The following is a 21,169-nucleotide window of genomic DNA, read 5'->3' as shown; positions in this document are numbered from 1 at the left end:
GATAGATTCGTCATTATCAAACCAAAGATGGAGAACATAATTCTACAGTTCGGTCAATTGCTCACTGAAATTTACCGATTTTTGAGTTTCCATAGTCATATGGTAAAACATCGATTAAAATATATAAGTCACAAACTGAAAAATAATGATCAAAATACAATGGTCAAAAGGCATAATATGAGTTGTCAAATAAAATAAATTGACAAACAAAAACATAAACAAAACAAAACTGACGTTCATACTGAAGGATTCTTTTTCCAATCAAGTTTGACTCAGGTGTTGAATTTCCCTACGGTGCAGTGGCGTAACATATACATTAATAGACGGCTCAATGTTCCTTTGAGTCAAGATAATTATAGTGAAGAGGTTAACACCCTGAAGTACTTAGCAGAGGAGCATGGTTACCACCCGAATGTCATCGATAAACTGATTGAGGAAAGAAGGAGGAAGCAAAACACAGAAAGATCTAACTTGTCGACTTCGGTAGCCAGTACAACTCCGAACAATAAATACTGTTGCATTCCTTCCTATGGCAGCATTTTACATAAGGTTGCCAACTTAATCAGACAGACTGAAAACTCCATAGTGACTTTTGAATCAAATAACATCTTGAGTCAATTTATAATAAAGAATAAGTTCCCTATCGATAACCTAGACAAACCTGGCGTCTACAGATGTAGTCTATGTGGGAAGAAGTGGTAGATCCATTTAGAAGAGGACAAGGGAACATCTAACTAGCGCCAGGAATCCAAACAATGATAAATCTATCTTCGGTTGTCATTTAAGGGAAGAAGAACATAAGTTTGATATGAAAGACAACATTGAACTAATTCATCACTGCGAATTTGGCTACAAACAAGAAATTCTTGAGGAGATAGAAATCTTTAAACACTAAATGTTATGTTAACAAACAATTTTAAAGACACATATAAAATTTTATATTGATGCTCCTCGAGGACGCCACTGCATCTGGAGAATCCACAACTATTGAGAGACCTTGTACACAAACTGCCTTCGATGGGAAGAAGAAATATGAAGTAAAGGATTTAGAAACTTGGAGGATTTTTCAAAATAGTTATCTATCATAGCGGACGCAGCTTCTTATGTCACGATGCCTTCATTAAGTTCTACTACAACTATTCCATCAAGATAAATCACAAATCGAAAATTCGAAAAATTTTTGTACTTTCTCTTCCAAAGTAAAAGAATTATGTCAATACTGCAAAAAAACAGGTTACAAAACTTCAGATAGCGGGAACCTCAAGACAGATGACATCGACAAATGATGGGGACAGGTGACCAAGAATAAGTTATGTTTTTCGTGTTTGAGAAATAATCATCAAACCTCAGAATGTCGACTGAGAAAACAATTAAGTCAAGAACTAAACATAAGGAATGGACTTATTCTATGACAGTTCTATATTGGAATAATGGAAATTTCAAGCTGGGACAATTTGAATCGCATCGAGTAGGTCAGATATTGGAACTGACTGATCCTTCTGACTGACACTGGATTCCTTCGAAATGAACGGGGCAGACAGTGTTACTCGGAGTTATAATAAATATGCAACCAATACAGTGCGCTTCCATGATTGTTTCTCTGTGCCCCAGTTTTTATCAACAAGAGACGAATTGGCCAAAGAAATATATCTCCCAATAAATGACTTGTGAAGAAATTACCCTGTTAACCAATATAAAATTTGAAAAAAGACCTAATGTTACCGAATATTGAAGAATCTAGAGCTTCAAAAAACTTTTAAGAGCTACAGCGAGGACACTTATATATCAGCAAAGATGTGGCTTGGTAAAATTCGTCAAAAATCATACAATAAAGAGATTACTGTTGAAGATATCGAACATACTGAATTATTATGGATTCGATAATAAGAGCGTAGATCTTTTTTTTTTGGGGGAGGTAATCGAAAATAATTGTTTATTCATATCTATAATGTGAGAAAAACAGGTTTGATGACGAAGTTTGAACCAAATTACTCGAAATAATTTTTTTTATTACAAATTCAATTGTTCTTATATTATACTGGGTATTCCTGAATTAGAGTTACGAAGGGAAATGGGAGATTCCTTGGATAATTTTTAAAATAAAATTGCCCCTAAACATGAGCCCGCAAGGCTAAAAGGCAAGGGTCCTTTTGTTTTCGACATACAGGTTGTTTCTTGTAATCCTACTTTTTTGTGATACTAAACCAGTTAATCGAACCTTTATTAATCTTCGCTACAGACTTGGTATAGTTATTTATAATACAAGTGCAGAAGGCATTGATATTCTTCCACGAGTTCAAAATTCAAAAACGAGCCACGAAGTGGCGAGTTTTGGAATGAACGAGTGGTAGAATGAGCCTTCTGTACGAGTATTATACATTATTTTCTCTAATTCTGTGGTTATTCCGTTCATTCTTCCACATCTTGTAGAACAAAATCGTGCGAGAATATATCAGAAACGCACAGTTTTCATGGTTATATTTTATTATTCTATGTTGGTACTCCGAACTTTCCGCCACGGCTTCATCTGTCAATTCATCAATTTGCCTTAAAGAAATCAGTTCTGCCAACCAACATTTTTCAATGCAAAAATCACTAAATGATATTTATGGAAATATTTCATTAATTTCAATAAAAATGCAATGAATTAGAGAAAATAATGTATAATACTCGTACAGAAGGCTCATTCTACCACTCGTTCCTTCAAAAACTCGCCACTTCGTGGCTCGTTTTTGAATTTTGAACTCGTGGAAGAATATCAATGCCTTCTGCACTTGTATTATAAATAACTATTCTCTAATTCATTGCATTTTCATTGAAATTAATGAAATATTTCCATAAATATAATTTAGTGATTTTTGCATTGAAAAATGTTGGTTGGCAGAACTGATTTCTTTGAGGCAAATTGATGAATTGACAGATAAAGACGTGGCGGAAAGTTCGGAGTCCAACATAGAATAATAAAATATAACCATGAAAACTGTGCGTTTCTGATATATTCTCGCACGATTTTGTTCTACAAGATGTGGAAGAATGAACAGAATAACCACAGAATTAGAGAAAATAACTACCAACACTTATAAATAATTTATTTATCACAGCTATCTTACTGGATCTTTATAATAAGTTGTATTTTCCTGAGAATTACTATAGAGAGCTGTTTGATTTTTTTTTCTTGAATCGATTCAGATACGACAAAACTACAACAAACCTAAAAGAGAAGTACTGACCCAGAGTTTCTTTTTAAATTTTTCTAAAATATCAGTGGTTCACAAAAAGATATTCTGGAAGAAAAAAGCGGGCACGCTTCCAAAAAATTCACCCTGTAGGTTGGCATTCGAAATTAGGATATCACATGGTGGAAACTTTGAATTGGAATATCTATGCCAATTCAAGTTGAATATCTTGTGAAGGAAAGGTGCAATAAGAAAAAACCCGAACTTAAACACCTGCATTTCAGAAACAGAGCGTTTGCGGATTCATGTTATAGGACTTTTTTACTCGAAATGATTCGAGAAATCTGTCATTTTCATTTGTACATGCAATTTAGGAACACCCTGTAGATATACCTAGTCAATTCAAAACATTCACATTCTTCGCATATGTATCGTAGCGAGTAGACGTATACATTTCATCGCTCCAACGAGTTTAAATTCAAGTTTAAAAAATCTGTGAAAAAACTTTTTAGAACAAGAGCAAAATGGTTCTTTCTAGAGAGACCAGAGCTGAAATAAAAGGCATCGTCAAGGAAACTATTATGACCGTATTAGATAATTATTTAAACAAATCAACAGAAAAAGTTCTGTAGAAAATCAGGGAAACAATGCAGGGTGAATCTAAGGAAATTAAATTTAAACTGAAAGAAACTGAAACCAAATTGGAACAGCTGCAACAGGAAAATAAAAAGGCAAATGTTATAATTTTTGGAGTTCCTGAAACACGAAATTCGAATCCGACAGAGGATATCACTTCGATATATAAAGATAAGTAGATAAACATCCGAGAACGTGCAATATTAACATGCCATCGCCTAGGGAAAAAAAACTGAAAACAAAACAAGACCCATACTAATTAAATTCACGGATTAATTCATCGTAAGCAATTTATATATTCATGTTAACAATTCCTAGGTAAAAATATTGTAGTGAAAGAGGGTTTAACGAAATAACGAATCGAATTGCTCAAGTATGCTACTGTGAAGCTTGGAAACAAAAACGTTCGGACAATTGGCGGTGTCATAAAGGCAAAGACTAAAAGCGGTATAATATCACTGAATAAAAAATAGGTTATCGATAATATTACTCAGGGTATTCCGCACTGAGGGTAATTAATAAAAATGTCTTATTTTTCATGTAACATACAGTTTGTATTGATTTATTTATTTATTTAATCAAACGGAACAAGCCATTTCACAGATGTACCCGAAAATAACTAAACCTAGACATAAACAATATCAAAAAATATAACATGATAGTAATAATAAAACAAAAAAGAAACTAAGAGTAGAATATAAAATTATATGTAGAACATGTGAGATATGTCTTCATGTCAAAAATAGACATTGCCCACAAGTCAATATCTCGGCTATTAGCCTCTCTTAAGGCTCTATCCATAGGTTTGTGGAAACTCTAGTTAGTGGGACAAAAATTAATAAAAAATTGTTCCTCTTCCTAAGGGAGACTGTATTGGTATTAAGGCCAATTCTCTCAAGCACATAAGAGCAATCGGTGAAATTATTCAATATTTTGTAAACAAACATTAAATCAAAGTTTTTTCTTCTTCTTTTGAGATTTTGAAGTTCCAGCATATCATAAAGTTCATCATTGATGTTGTATTATAGCTTGTCGGGTTGTAAATTATTTGATTTCCAATCGCATATTTTTAAAATTAATTTATTGATTTAATTATTTACCCTGTTCAAAAAAAGAAAAAGGGCACTTCCCGAAACGTTGCCTATCAAATGACAGTTTAAAACTTTAAACAATAAATATATTCAGAAACAACCCTGAAATCAAATTTCTCACCATACAATTTAAAATTAATACTTTTCCTTTTGTTTTACTTTATTATTATATTTTATAATTAATGTCTATTATTGAGCCAGAGTTGGAGGAGAAGACGATAACATTTATTAGTTTGGATGAGGTTAGAACATGTGACAGAAACTTTCAATACACGTGGTGTGAGAAAAAAAATTACGATGGTAGAAAGATTTTTCATCATAAAAGCCATTTCTCCTCCTCCTTGGTTTTTTTTATTGTTGTTTTTTTTTCTCTGTTATACAGGAAAGAATCTTTTGTTTTTGAGAAAGAAGAATAGTTCATCATGGGTAATGGTAGGTTATGGCAGTAGGTATACAAGCTATTTGCTTTTTGCTTAGACTGCTATTCCTGCTTTTTCTTGTATATATTTCGATATGTATGTATTTTTGGATGAATAAATTGCAATTGAAATTGAGTTGAATTGAAAACTTATGTCTTCAGAAATGAATTGCGATTTGAATGGAACACAATAAATTGTACAACACAGCGCAGACAATTTCTCTATGGGAGTTACTCTGTTCAGTTCTTTGATAACTACATATTGAAAATTTCTGACGAGAATGATACAAAAAAGCGAAAACAACGGGTAAGTGTATACCGATGACGAATGCAAAAATCGAATATGGCAAATAAGCCGAGAAAGCGGAAAGATAAAGTAAAATAATAAACCTCGGACAAAGACGAGCTCGTAGTGCAATAAAAGTACCTACTCATCTCGAAAGCGATAATAAACTCATAAACCCTAAAGGGGTCCGATTTTTTAATGACGTGTCGATTTCAAAGGAAAGTAAAATGATTATTATTGGTTCATCACACACATCACAGAAATTTTCGTTCTTCGTCTTTGCGAGATTTCTGAAATTTCGAAAATCTTGAGGGAGGTAATTAACCACAGTACCCCCCCCCCATTTCTACGTCCTTGATAGAGAATGTCAAAAAAAGAGTTTTCCGGGAGAATTTTAAACTCTGAAGAGAAATGAACAATTGTCAAAACAAAGCCGACTAAAAGGTCCATCACCGATGATGAGTTCACAAGAAATCATAATAATGATGGGAAGAAGTGATCTAACTACTTCAATCAGAGATTCAGTCAGACTACCTGCGATTTTGCCCAACAAGCATAGAGTAACATTCCTATTTCTCAAAGATATCCACAAGAAATATGCACATCAAGGGGTGGAATTGGTATTCAAAGAGCCTAGCAGGAATAATACGAAAGAAAGAATAATTAAATTTAATTATTCTCACTCTTCACTTCACTTAATAATAATAATAATAATAATTTATTCAGATGTTAACTATTAACATAATGAATAATAAAGTCCATCAAATATTACATGGTGTGTCAGTAAATATATATACACATACATAAAAGGTATAAAGATATATGGACAATTTAACTTAAACAATTCAGACGAACATTATAAGTTAACAAATTTGCATTTCCAGAATTCTTCCATGCTATAATAAGCTTTTTTCATCAGAAAGCTTTTCAGTATCTTCTTAAGTTCCTCCTTCTTTATTATTTTCAATCGTTCTGGTATGCAGTTATAAATCAATAAAGCCTCGTGGTTGACACTTATCTGGGATGCCAATACTCTGTGATATGGCGTCATCAGATGACCTGCGTTTCTAGTACGGTATGTGTGGTACTTCCCATTCTTCGCCATCTCATCAACACGCTCATGGACATACATTACGCAGGAGAGCAAGTAAAGGGAGGTAAATGTCATGACATTCTCCGCTGGAAAGTGATCTCTACAGCTTTCCGTCCCTTTTAAGTTACATATAATTCGTATAGCATTCTTCTGTTTAATGAAAACTCTATGGCTCTCAGATCTTCCTCCCCAGAATAGAATTCCATAACTAATGAGGCTGTGAAAAAAAGCAAAGTATGCTGTTTTGGCTGCGATTTTTCCTGCTAGCTGTTTGGTCCTCCTGATCGTATATGTTGCAACCGATAATCTCTTGATTAGTACTTCAATATGGGCATGAAATTTTAGATTCGGCTGCAATATGACGCCCAGAAACTTCAATGTGGTATCGACTGTTGGACGAGTCTCAAATGTGATGTGTTTGGTTTTGTCTTTGTTCACCTTGAAGTTATTCGCCCAAAACCATTTTTCGGCTTCTTGCTTTGTTATCAGGGATTTCATATTTAATTCCTCCTGATTTTTACCTTTGTTCAAGAAAGATGAGTCGTCAACATACAGTGATTGGGCATCGGAATGGACATTTGAGGGTAGATCATTTATGTAAAGTATGAAGAGTATCGGTCCCAAGATGGATCCTTGAGGCACTCCGAATTCTATCTCCTTCCACTCAGAGAACCGATCCTCGAGCTGCACCCTCTGGAATCTTGATTTCAAATAGCTCTCGATAAGTTTCAGTGTTATACCTCTAATTCCATAATATTTCAGTTTCTGCAATAGTATATCATGATCTATTGAGTCGAAGGCTTTGCTTAAGTCAAACGCTATCATCTCGCATTTTTTACCCATGTCGAAACCATCGGCTATTTCCAGCAGTAGAGATGTTATGGCACTGCTCGTCGACTTATTCTCCTGATACCCGTGCTGCTCCTTGCAAATTATTTCGTATTTTTTCAGAAAACTGGAAATTCTGTCCTTTATAGTGGTCTCGAAGATCTTAGAAAGCGCCGGAAGAATTGATATAGGCCTGTAGTTGTTAGGTTGATTTTTGGTCCCTCCTTTGTGGATAGGTACTATTTTCGCCATTTTAAGCTGTTGAGGAAAGTAGCCGTCATTGAAACATCTGTTTATTATTATACTGAGTGGTTCAGCAATGCATGGAAGAATCTTCTTCAGAACAGTTGGTGATATATCATATATATCCTTAGAATTCTTTGCTTTGATTTTTCTACCAATCTTAAGCACCTCCTCTGCATTAACCTCCCTTAAAAATATTGAATTTCCTGTATATTTGTCCGTTTTTTCTTGAAGAATGAATGGGTTGGCCAAATTTTTGGGATCTTCAAGCACCTCTGGAGCTCCAACACTCACTAGAAATTCATTCATCAGGTTCGGATCAATGTCCGCATAGTTGTTTTTGTTCTTTGTTGTTACTCCTTCGTTTATTATTTCCCAAACTGCCTTATTTTTGTTTGTTGCCTTCTGAATTCTTTTATTATTTTCAATTCTCTTTATCTCTGCTATTTTTGCTCTGTATTCGTGCTTGATGATATTATAGGCATTCTTGCTAGCTAGATCTCTCTTTACCGAATATATGACTGAAAAAGCATCAAGACGATTTTTCAGATTCTTGATTTCTTTATTCATTTTGAGTTTTGATTTTGAATTCGGTTTTATTTTCAGCAGTTTTTCAGGGCAGCTATTCTCAAAATGTTCTAGGAATATACTCCAGAACTTATCGAATGCTTCCTTTGCTGATAAATTAGTATCCAACCAATTCCATGATTCTCCACTCAGCGCATCCGCCAAAAGTTTAATATTCTCATTTGCAACCTTTCTAACCATTTTTGTTTTTTCTCTGACTGGTTCTTCATGTTTACTGTATCCTATGACTTGCGCCATATGGTCCGAAATATGAGGCTCTGTACTGTAAGATACATAATTTTCTTTGATATTCGAAAATATGTTGTCAATAAGCGTTGATGTTCTATCTGTTATCCTTGACGACCCCTTAAACATTGCTTGAAGATCGAAATCCTCCATCACTTCTCCAAGATCTCGACTGTCCTTGGTATTCTCCGCCACGTTGATATTGAAATCTCCTACTACACATATATTCCTGTAGTTGCCGTCAGAATTGAAACAAGCATCCAAACAAGCCCTCAATTTATCCAAAAAAACTCTCATCGATCCTTTTGGTGGTCTATAAACGCCAATGATCATCATTCGTTGTTTTTTTTCTATAATCGCAGTCATTTCGATGTGATTCTCCTCAGAATAATCTTCTACCCATCGGAGTGGTTCTATTGATAAGTTTTCATCATTAAGAATCAGAACACCACCATATCCTCCCTTTCTCGAGAAATGAGCCCCCAATTGATAACCTCGCACAGCCAGCCGCTCCGCCATGTTCTCCGGCATCCAGTGTTCTGTTAGTACTGCGATATTTATTTTTTCTTCTTCCAAAAATGCCTCCATGTGGTCTGTTTTGTCTTTTATTGATCTTACATTCAAGTTCAGGATTTTGATTATTTTATCTTTGTTTTTTTTTCTTTTATTGATATTATTCTGGTCTTCGAAAAAACTTGAATCTCCTAATTTCGACTCCTTGAGGCCAGAACTCCGGTTTATTGATTTCCTCTAACTTATCAAAATCGACACCTATCTTGAAAGATAAACTATTTGCATCTGCCTTAGATATTTGTTCAACTATAATTTCACCGCTAGTAATTTTCTTTGAAATGTATTCAGTAAGATCTTCTTTCTTACAATATTTGTTTATTTTTCCTACGTAAAACCATGCCTTTTTAGTAGCTCCTTTTAGTGCGCCGTCTATGTTTACGTTTGAACCCAAGATTGTCTGATTATTATAACGTGTTCGTCGATAGTATTTTTCCGTATGTTTATCTTTGTTCACTGGAGAATCGCCGTTAATATTTTTATGAATAATATCTGTCTCTTTATTCTTCTCCTTAGTTATTACATTGAAATCTTTGATTTCTTCTCTTCTATCTTTAAAGACAGGGGTGGATTTATGTTTCAGATATTTTTTTGCGGTGTTTTCGATGTTAGTAATTTCGATTTCTGTATTAATGGATTCTTCTCTGATGGTTGGTGAGTTGGGAAATTGGCATACAGAGGGCGATGCTGTTGTTGGTTTTCCGTCAATTTTCTCCAAAAGGGAAATCTGCTTTTTAAGTACCTCTATTTGATCAAAAAGAACAGTGATCAATTTACTTTTCTCATCAATAATTAAATTCAGATATTTGGTTTTCAGGGCATCTTCCTCCTGTTCTTTGTCAGATGTTGGTTTATCCTCAGAGTGATTGTTTTCACTCTCTAGATTTATTTCTTCAGGTTCATTATCGGGCCATGTTGGCTGCCTTATAGAATTGTCAAAAACTAACTCGTTCATGTTAGACAATCGCGATTTCAGTGTCTGAATTTCCTCTTCCTTTTTTTCACATTCATGAAGTTTTGAGGTTATATTATCACAACAAACAATATTTCTCTGTTTATCTACGTACATACCAGGAATCCTCAAGATACAACTATGGTGATATGCACTATGACATTTACTACAGTCAATATAAAGCTTCACTTCTTTCATACATTTCTTGCAATTGAGTTTTTCACTGGGTTTTTCAGCAGCTGAATTATTACGTGGCGCCATTGTATCATTCTATCAAAAGACTACTTAAATAACAATGTTAAAATATATCTGTCAATTCGCTGCTCAACGTTTTATTCACGAATCTTCAAAATCTTCTATAGTCATCTTATCTATTGTTCCATCTGGTTGAGTTACTTGGAAGCGCGGCAAATTTGAAAGAAGACAGTTCTTCCTTATATAATATTCATATCGATCACTCGAATATTCTTATCGAATTTCAGAAGATCTTATTCAATTAACTCCCAACAAAAATTTAATCATAATAAATCACATCTCATATGTATTTAGGTATGAGCTCTTAGGAGCTCCTGATGGCAAATAAGTGCTCCTCTAGACTATAGAATATGATATATTAATAGAATTATATTTCCAACATGGGAACTTTTGAATAACAATTGAATTTGTCTATTGATTCTCAGAAAATATTTGATATGCTTAGTGCTGACCATTTTTTTCAGCGAGATGCCGACAGTTAATCCGGATTTTGAGCCTGTGAGGACAAATGACAGTGAAGAATTCGAGCACGGTGAAAATTTGAGGATTTGGAAAAACGTACTTGTTCTTGGATTTGCTTTTATGCTTCATTTCACCGCCTTCTGGGGTGCTTCTAACTTGCAGAGCTCAATTAACTCTGATGAGGCACTAGGGACTTTTACTTTGTCTGCAATTTATTCATCGTTGATAATTTCCAATATTTTTCTGTCATCGTTCGTCATCGAGTAAGTATGAAATTTTTTCTATATCAGATTATTATAAAATGATAACCAGTACAAAGGATAACTTCAGATAGTCCATATTTGTCATCATCATTGATTTGTTCGGATACATCTCAGAAGAAATTTTATTTTCATTCCAACATCAAAACACGTTCTAATAGAAACATAGCTAGACCAAATCGAAAAAATTTAGAAATATTCCTATAGGAAATAATATAATAACAGTAAATCAAGGAAATTACTTAATCTCTAATAATAAAAAAAGAAATTGAATTTTCAAAACATTATTCATAAAAAAATATTGTAAATAATAACAACCCAAAAAGACTCATTCAGTAATTCCAAATTTCGCTGACTACTTCTTTCAATATTCTCATTATAGCTTGAGAAGTTGGTCGCTTGCGGTACAATTTTTTCGAAATGAGGGTCGTCAACACGAATTTTCTTGAAAGAACTTGCTATATTTGGAAGTAACGTAATAACTGACGTGTTGCCCCGTTGACCCCAACTAAACTTTAAACGCCTATAGCCATAACATCAAGATCTACGAACTGATTTGATTGAATCTTTTTGTGTTACTAAACAATGATATGACTTGAAGGTAGAGCGGGTGGTCTATACCCTATTGCAAAAATTTGAGCATCGGTGCCAGATTTGAAATTTCGCTGCGGTCGGAGGGGCATCACGTCCGTAGCTAAGTAAGGTTAAGTTTGTTAATAGGCGAGATCAGTAATATAAATCAATTTTGCGTGTGTACCTTACAGAGTGATTTACCGCAATGGACTTTTAGACGTTTATGAAAAACTTATAATAATTTTGCGTTAAAAATTTGCATATTGGGGTTTGAGGCAATGAACTTTCTCGCTGAAATATTTTCAGATCAACTTCCAGTTATCTGGGAACAAACCTTTACTTTCTTATTTCTAATGACACACCCAGTATATTTTATATTATTGCATCATCAGGTACTTTATTTGATGACAATTTTTTACCTAACCTTACCTTTTTATTTTAATATTTCAAAAATTGTTTTCCAATAAACTTTTTTTATTTTCGATTCTGCAAATATGTAGTATTATAAGACTGTTTTCGCTTTGGACCAAACATTTACAGAATGTTTGTCAGAAGATCATGAACTTGGAAAACTCAAATTCATCAAAACTCAAGATTTTAGAATTAAAACCAATATTTTGTATTATTTCAGTCAATTCGACGTGTAAATAGAGAAGGTGTTATCCTTCTTTCTTTTGAGTATAGGGGCAAACCCTATACTCAAATGAATACTTCAATAATTATCGAGGAAGAACCGCAATTTCTAACTGTTTTGTTTTTCTATTTTTTCGAAAAAAACCTTTTCTGTAGAAATATTCAAAAAAGAAGTGAGTTCTCATCGCCACCATTTTTTTCATAAGAATTCTATTAACTCAATAACCGTTCATTATTTTCGCAATTATGGGATATTGCTGAAATTCTCATCAAAGAAGGTATCTACTGAGGCAAGATGCAATATTATACTGGTTGTGCCATTTGAAATAAAGAAGTACTAGTATTTTTCCGGTATAACCGGAAGTTGTAGAGGTCTGAAAATATTTTAGGGATAAATATCAAGGTCTCAAATGCCGACATTCAAAATTTCAGCTCAAAATTATATTTGTTTTCCATAAACGTATAATATGCGATCGCAAGGAATCACTCTGTATAGAAAATTCTTTGAGAAACGTTCTTATAAACTCAATACTAGTATACACACTCATCAACAACTGCAAACGACAATAAATGACATTCAGGTGGAATTTGGTTGGTTTATTATTATTATAATTATTCTTATTCCATCCACAAAACTAATACTATGAAATATCTGTTTTTAGGTGTCACATTCTCAGCAGTGAAAATTTTGGCCATTTTATGAGATGCAAATAAAAAATATTTCAAGAATGAAAAATTACACCATAAAGTTAAAAACTATGCATTCCTATAAAAACAAATTTATTGAAACGACTAGAAATAATAAAGATCAGACGGAAAAAATTGAATCATTTATTATGAATTTCCATACATTGAAGGATTATCATAAAAAATTGAAACTTTGATGGAAAATTACTGAACAAACATCAAGCTTTCTTGCTCTCCTAGCACAAAACTAGAGTCTATACTCTACATACACAATATTGAAAGATTCTCATCCAAAATCAATGACATCTAACTTAGTGTACCAAATTACTTGTAAAGATTGCAATCATTCGCATGTAGGCATGACCAAACAATACTTGAAAAATCGTATACCTCAACATCAATACGATTGCCAAAAAAAAATATAGATAAAAATGGGAAAACCGATCTAACTGTACAACACTTCCAAGAAAATCACAATTTTGACTTCAATGAAGTGAAAATTTTAGATAAGGAATGCAATTATCATAACTTTCCCAAAGAATTTTATGTGTTGTTGTATTATTGTGACCCGATAGTTCATTTGTCTAAAAATTTTAATAAATTACTTCGCAGTACTGAAAAAGATCCCAAATAGGATCGAAACGTCGACAATTTGAAGGAAGGACGTATATTATTCACCCCATCAGCAGTCCTGAAGCTGAAAACCCCTTTCCCTTATTTGTTTTCAATATCAATATTGTTTTTGTACTTACATGAAAAAATATAGATACCTAAACAATGTTCGGATCTCTCAAAATTTTTGGAAATAATGGAAAATTACAAAAGTTTGATGAATGTCTTATAAGTTTTTTAATTTTATTTCACAAAAATTTCGATTCATTTGTGTCGTTACCTTCCTTGCTTTTTTGTCGATTTCTATATGATTCTCGCTTTGCGCGAAATTTGAAATATCCTAAGAGTGAACAATCCATTAAAAACAATGCAATTCCATCAATGTCACAATGACAGTTATAGGGTCTACATATCACTCAAAAATTCAGCTGAAATGGTGAAGCAATTTGGATATTTTGAACACTTATGCGACTTATCCATAGTTTCAGATAACATTATTTCGGATAATGCCCCATATTTACCCAAAACACAGAAATGGATACGTTCTCTACGTAAATATATTATGCTCAATGAAAATAACAGAAGAACCAAAGATTTTTTCCGAAGCTATACAGCTGTGAGGGCAGAGAAGAGAAGGCATGCCTTAAAGTACCCTATGACCATTCATCCATTTAGCACTATTGCAATATATAGAGAAAGAATTTTATGTTTTATGTGGTTAATTTGCTATGTGACAGATCCAATAATCTGGTCATTTCAAGCAGTGAGAACAATTTATCACCCTCTTTTCATTTTTCAGTTGCATTTGGATATTTTATTTTTCATCAATGCCTTAATGACCTGCTTTATCGGATACGTTGTTCCCTTAACAAAAGAAATTATACTGTCTCCAAGAGAAACATTCAAATATAAGGTATGGACTTATTTAATTCCAGAATGTATAGCTTGTATACCTTTTTCGCTCATATTGAAAAAAAGGTTCCACATAAATCCAAAAAAATCTCGATGGATAGCGTTGAGTTCCGTCAAAATCCTCAGATGTTTGAGGGTTTGTGATTTCCTGAGTTATTTATATAACTTTTTCAATGAAATGAATATGCGTGAATGGGTCTACACTTGGTTCGTCATCTTCATCATCAATTTATACCTAATTTTCTGGTCCACGTGCGCTCTATTCTTTCTAAACGTATTACATTACACATACGATGGTTTGCCCAAAAATTCGTTTTTAAGAAATAGAGCAGTAAAGCACCCTGTTGGTACAACTATCGTAGAACCAGAGAATTCTTTCCATAATTCATTCATTACTGTACTCACAACTGCAACTTGTCACTTTTTTGGAGCCAGTGAAGGTTATGTACCTATTGAGTTAGAAATAGAAAAACTTCTTTGTTCTGGCATAATGATATTTGGTTACCTAGTTTGTAATTTTGGTGTAGCTAAACTATTAGAGATATTCGGCGCTTCTAGTATTTCAGAAACAAAATATGAGGAATGGATTTATCAAGTAGCAGAATATGCTGAGTCGAAAAATTTGCCAGACAATTTGAAAAAACGATTAAAAATATATCATGATTATAAGTTTCATAGAAGATTTTTCAATGAAGATGTAATACTGGCTACCCTATCAGAACATCTAAGGAATGAGGTTATTTTGTTATGGTGTCGAAATGTAATGGAGAAAGTTCCTCTTTTTCAAGGAATGCCCAAAGGGGTTGTTGGAAGTATAATAGGATATATGAAGAGAGAGATATATCTCCCGAATGATGTTGTCTTGAAGTACGGGGACCCTCTTACAAAAATGTTTTGGGTTTCTTTTGGAACACTGTCTGTTCATTATGGACCAAATGCAATCGAAATTTTGCATTTCGAAGATGGAGACCATTTTGGTGATTTATCGATAACTAAAGCTGGAGGAATAGCTAAATTAACTGTTATATGTCTAGAAATAACAGAAATTTTTACACTTTCCAGAAGAGATGTGAAACATTGTACCGCTTTCCTCAAGGAAATGGGTGATAGAATTCGAAAAATTCATAAAGAAAAGAGAGAACTATATCCTACTTTGGCAAAAATGATGAGTAACGAAGATACCCATAATGTCATTGCTGCTGATTTAAGAAGAGGAAGAATTTTAGAAAGTGACAATTGGAGAGAAAATCCATGAATTTTGCTTAAATTTTTGAGTTTGTCTCCAAATGAATTTTCAATAAAACATTTATTAAATTGTAACGGATTCCTCTTACAACTATGAAAGCAAATCCTACCATAAAACTTCCTGAATTGCTACAATTATTCAAAGATAAGAATACTATTATACAGTCAGAGCCTCCACTTCTCTGTTCAAATTCCCAATGATTTAAATTTTTCGCGAAATTTAGTATGAACCATGAAACCTTATTTTACAATCAAATGTAGCTTCTGGACATAGATCTGAAGTTAAAACTCTCTGTACTGTTTTTGTTTCTCAGAGTATTCTTTCAAAAATCATAATATAATAATACAATCGGAATACTTCAATTACGCACCCAGCAAAGAAACATGTCATAACAACTCAAACGACTCTTTTTTTTTAAATTTGACTTCGCGACTTACATTACTGAGAAATAAGTCTGCACGTCGTGGTCATCCCTAGTATTATACAGCTAGAATGCAGGACGATAAAACCGAGGATAAAACTGAGTAGCAAGTTGCTTCGCCGAAAGCGGTAAGAAATGAGTTGAAGATGAGACGAGAGGCTAAAGGAAAAGAAAGTTCAGGTAGACTTTAGCTACATTATATCGAATATAAATTTAATTATATCAAAGTATTCATTACTTAACTTTCTGAAAACTCTGGAATAGAAAATAAAAAATGTTTTCTTTCAGATAGGACTCAAAATTCGCCATTTTCTTAGAGAAATTTTAGATATCATGAAAATCTGTGCCATACAGTTCCTAAATGTGATTTATATAGGTGGCTATTTCAATACTATTTCCATCGGAATAACTCAATATTCCTTTGAAAAAACATTGAAAACGCGTTTTCACATAGCGATTTCGCTATTTCAATAAGATAACTCAATATTTTTATTAAAAAGCAATTTGTTTTTTCTGTTTCTTATTGTTGTTTCACTGATAAATTGTTTCATTTATCAGCAAATGATTATCATTTATAAAACGTATTCGTTTCAGAGAAGATTTTTACTCATTATATTCATTCACGACTTTTACGAGATGTCTTACTCCTGAATAAATCAAATTTTTCGATCTTTGTTCAATTTCAAAAATTCATTGAAAAAAAGGCATGGCAAATACTATAATGGTATCAGAGATGCAGACATTTTCACGTTGTCTGTTAAATGCTATCATCCATTTCGAGCCATTAAGAGGAAATTGCCTCAGCACTCTTTTGTCAGATTATCGTGGTTTGTGAGAAACAAAGAGCATATCGTATGCGAGTGGATGATTTCAAAAGTGATCATCATCTTTACAATATAGAATCATATCTCTGCAGATATATGATTATGATTCTCCCATTTTCCGCAAATACAGCTAACTGAGACTCGTTATGAGCATTTTAGGAAACGTATCTGATATTATTGGATATCAGATATATTCGAATTCAGTTATTATGGTCTCTCTTCGAAGAATATATGTTGTTTCTCAAAAATGTGTATTATTCTGGCGTCATCTTTCAACACGATGAAATGTATGGAATTTGTATCTCATTTCATAACAAGTTTGGAGCAAGTTATCGATTGTGATGCCTAATATTATAATTGAAGAAATCAGTTGGGTTCTGGGCGCCGAACCTAAGAATTCCATGCTGCTCAAAAATGAGAGCTCTGCGATTAATGAGCACATAACGAAAAATATTTAGAAAAATCCATTTTTTCATTTTAAAAGCTCCATCCATATGTCTAAAACTTACTATTTTTGAGCTTTGTTTTCGATCAGCCCATCAACAACTAGAACATACCAAAAATTCAGCTGAATTCAAATTTAAAACATGGTGTATTATTGCTCATTCCATGGAAAACTAATAATAATTTTGAGCTGAAAAGTTGCATATCGGGGTTTGAGACAATGATCTTTCTCCCTAAAATATTTTCAGATCTCTACAACTTCCGGTTACACCGGAAACAGACTTCTACTTCCTCATTTCAAATGGCACACCCAGTATATTATTGCATCATTAGAAAGCTTTAGTGATGACAATTTCGGCAATATGCCATATCTTGGGAAAAACTCAACGGTTCATGAGTTATTGGGATCCTTATGAAAAAAATGGTGACGATGAGGACTCACATTTTTTTTTAATATTACCGCAGAAAGAGCTTTTTCCAAAAAATTTTCTTTCTTTTTCGATTCCGCAAACACGTAGTATTATAAGACTGTTTGCGGTTTAGGCCAAAAATATACAGGGTGTTTATAAGAGGATCATGAACTTCGACAACTCAAATTCATCAAAACTCAAGATTTTCAAATTAGAACCTATATTTTTTATTATTTCAGTCGATACTACGTCCAAAAATAGTGGGTGTAACTTAAGCAAACCCTATACCTTAAATGAATACTTTAAAAGTTATCGAGGAGAACTTTACATGTGGAAAAACCGCTATTTATAACTGTGTGGAGTAGTCTGTGAGTTCCGAAAAACACAGAAAGAAACTAAAATTCGATGTTTTCATAACTAAATTTGACATATCAAGAATGGTAATGAATTATTCATAATTGAAAATTGTATTGGTTTAAGGATTTCTCAACAATCCCAACGAAAAATTAATTAAAATTCATGAAATGTAAAATTTAGTTATCCAAACATCGAGTTTTATTTTCTTTCTGTGTTTTCCGGAAGTAACAGACAGTTATTAACACAGTTATAAATAGCGAATTTTCCTCATTTGAAGTTCTTCCCCGATAACTCTTGAAGTATTCATTTTAGGTATAGGGTTTGCTTGAGTAACCCCTACTATTTTTGTACGTAGAATCGAATGAAATAATAAAAAATATAGGTTCTAATTCGAAAATCTTGAGTTTTAATGAATTTGAGTTGTCCAAGTTCATGATTTCTTATAAACACCCTGTACATTTTCGGTCCAAGCCGCAAACAGTATTATAATACTACGTTTTTGCGGAATCGAAAAAGAAAAAAAATTTTTCGAAAAAAGCATTTTCTGCTGAAATATTCAAAAAAAATAAAGTCCTCATCGACGCCTTTTTTTTCATAAAAATCCCAATAACTCATGAACCGTTGAATTTTTACTCAAGGTATGGGATATTGCCGAAATTGCCATCAAAAAAGCTATCTAATGATGCAATACTATACTGGGTATGCCATTTGAAATAAGGAAGTAGTAGTCTGTTTCCGGTATAACCGGAAGTTGTAGAGATCTGGAAATATTTTAGTGAGAAAGATCATTGTCTCAAAGCCCAATACGCAAATTTTCAGCTCAAAATTATTATTAGTTTTCCATAAACGTCTAATAGGCCATTCCGGTGAATCACCCTGTATACATACCATCAATTCTGACTTCGCCTCTTTGAATTCTTAATTATTGATTATCAATTGACAAATTGACTATACTCAAATTCAAGTAATGCTGATTGGAAATATCACATCTCGTTCTAATTTTCTTAATCTCGACACATTTTTATCATCATTGAATGGCAAACAGCATTCTAATAGTCGATATTGAGGTTTAAAAGATATTCAACTTAAATTAATATTCTCCTACAAAAATAGAGAAATAATTGGTTGGTAGGGTTTTTCATTGATGGATTTACAGAGGCCAACCACTTTGTTTTCTATGCAGAGGTAAAACGTTACTTAACTGAGACAAACTAGGCTAATCACTTGCGATTCATATATAAATTCAGCTAGATTATAAAGCTCTATAATCGGTATTAGTGGAGATATAAATGTTTTTCTCTATTTCAGTATCGTAATGAGATCATTACAGTTCTAAAAAACAGTGCTGTAATGAACTCATTACAGCATCGTTTTCAGTTATATTTTTCGTTTTGTGGTTGTCTCTACTGACTCCCAATCCTATCAAATTTCAACAAACGTCAATAATTGTCAATATTATATAATTTGGATATAGTGGAATGATTTGCAACATAATTCGCAATTTCTCTTAATTCTGGTTGTGTTGAATCGATTTGATCAGGTATAATTCACGAATTTGATGCGTAATTGTAAATCATTTCAAAATTCGAAACGTACAATTCATATTCAAATTCCGTAATCTGTCAATTTCCGTAACAGTCACACCAACTGCCAAGATACAATACAAAAGTCACTAGGATATATAATCTGAATTTTTCATTGAATTTCGACAATATTTCACAAAACTTGACTGAAATAGAGAAAATATCGTCTAATACTCGTTGCAGAAGGCAATTCCAACACTCTTGCGTTCGAAAACTCGCTCCTTCGTCGCTCGTTTTCGAATTTCGCATTCGTGTTGGAATAGGAGCCCATTCTGCAACTTGTTTCAGAATATACTATTCCAATTTCGGTTAGTTTCTCTTGTTAGTTTCTCAGAAAAAAAACGAGAATGGGGTATCAGATTTTGTCTATCTCCTCTGGTTCAAAAGTTGTAGTGTTAAAACATCGAAATTTGCCACCTGTACATAAATAAATTTACTCAAATTGTTTATTATGAACTAATTAGTCTATATTATTATCATTAACATCGTTCTTTCGATCTTTTCAATTATTACATTTCTTTTGCAGTATTTTGACGATAAAATGGACCATGTGTTACGCTTTCATCACCTACATGCCTTTTATTGGTGCTCAATTCTACCCGAAATTTTACACTATGATACCAGCAGGTTTAGCAGTCGGACTTGGAGGAGGTCCTTTATGGTGTGCGAAATGCACTTATCTCACAATAATCTCAAGAGCTTATTCCAAAATAACTGGAGTCGCTGAAGAACTAATCTACCCAAGATTTTTCGGTGTATTCTTCATGTTTTATGCCCTGTCTCAAGTATGGGGTAATCTGATAAGCTCTGCAGGTTAGTGGAAATACAATTACTATAATGTTATGAATAATAAGCATTAGGTAACTACTCAGTACCTGATTCATTCAAATTCAATTTAGTTCGTCATCAGTGAACTTCATTTTTCAAAGATGATGAAATCGTTGTTATTATGATAATCGATGAATAAACTGCTGTTTTTTCAAATTCGAATGTAAGAACTAATTCCTGTGAACTGAAATAAATATTTCGTAAAAAAATACAGGGTGGTTCAGATATTCAATTCAATTGTGTAGAATATATTATACCGTTTAAATTCTACTCAATGCTTTTTAAATGATGGGATGTAAGGGTTCACTTTAAAAAATAAGAATGGTCGCCCAAAACTCATACAGTTTCAGATATGGGTGATTGGTGTTAAATAGCATTAACTTATATTTGAAATTTCTCCAATAACTCCAAAAACGTCTTGGACCTTGAGGCAAAAAGTCAAATGAAAAGAGTTGATAACGTGATTGAAAGTTTTTTTTTATTTCAATCATTATTGCAGATGTCATTAAGTTGCATGTAATCAAAGCGTATGATTTTTCAACGGTTAATTTTGTAA

The 21,169-nt window shown here is 33.0% G+C and overlaps 2 protein-coding genes across 5 annotated transcripts in view; both read left to right on the top strand.

Moving 5' to 3' along the window:
- The window catches only part of LOC123681199 (UNC93-like protein), a 105,445-nt gene that overhangs the window by 24,926 nt on the left and 59,350 nt on the right, over positions 1 to 21,169 (top strand). For all 3 annotated transcript variants that reach the window (XM_045619449.1, XM_045619450.1, XM_045619451.1), the window contains 2 exons: positions 10,826 to 11,086; positions 20,312 to 20,598. In XM_045619449.1, the coding sequence (XP_045475405.1) occupies positions 10,830 to 11,086; positions 20,312 to 20,598 (544 nt within the window). In that variant the 5' untranslated portion in view covers positions 10,826 to 10,829. The remainder of the gene's footprint in view (positions 1 to 10,825; positions 11,087 to 20,311; positions 20,599 to 21,169) is intronic.
- On the top strand, positions 13,965 to 15,820 carry LOC123681198 (cyclic nucleotide-gated cation channel beta-1-like). Of its 2 annotated transcripts, none has more exons than XM_045619447.1 (2): positions 13,965 to 14,024; positions 14,077 to 15,820. In XM_045619447.1, exon 2 carries the CDS (start codon positions 14,151 to 14,153, stop codon positions 15,753 to 15,755), a length of 1,605 nt encoding a protein of 534 aa, XP_045475403.1. In that variant the 5' UTR covers positions 13,965 to 14,024; positions 14,077 to 14,150; the 3' UTR covers positions 15,756 to 15,820. The 2 variants fall into 2 exon arrangements, with proteins under 2 accessions (XP_045475403.1, XP_045475404.1); XM_045619448.1 differs by having other exon boundaries at positions 13,967 to 14,024; positions 14,071 to 15,820.

This window comes from Harmonia axyridis, chromosome 5, assembly GCF_914767665.1.
Source record: "Harmonia axyridis chromosome 5, icHarAxyr1.1, whole genome shotgun sequence".
NCBI lineage: Eukaryota > Metazoa > Arthropoda > Insecta > Coleoptera > Coccinellidae > Harmonia > Harmonia axyridis.
The sequence above is the reverse complement of the archived record's forward strand: the minus strand, read 5'-3'. Positions and strand labels throughout refer to the sequence as shown.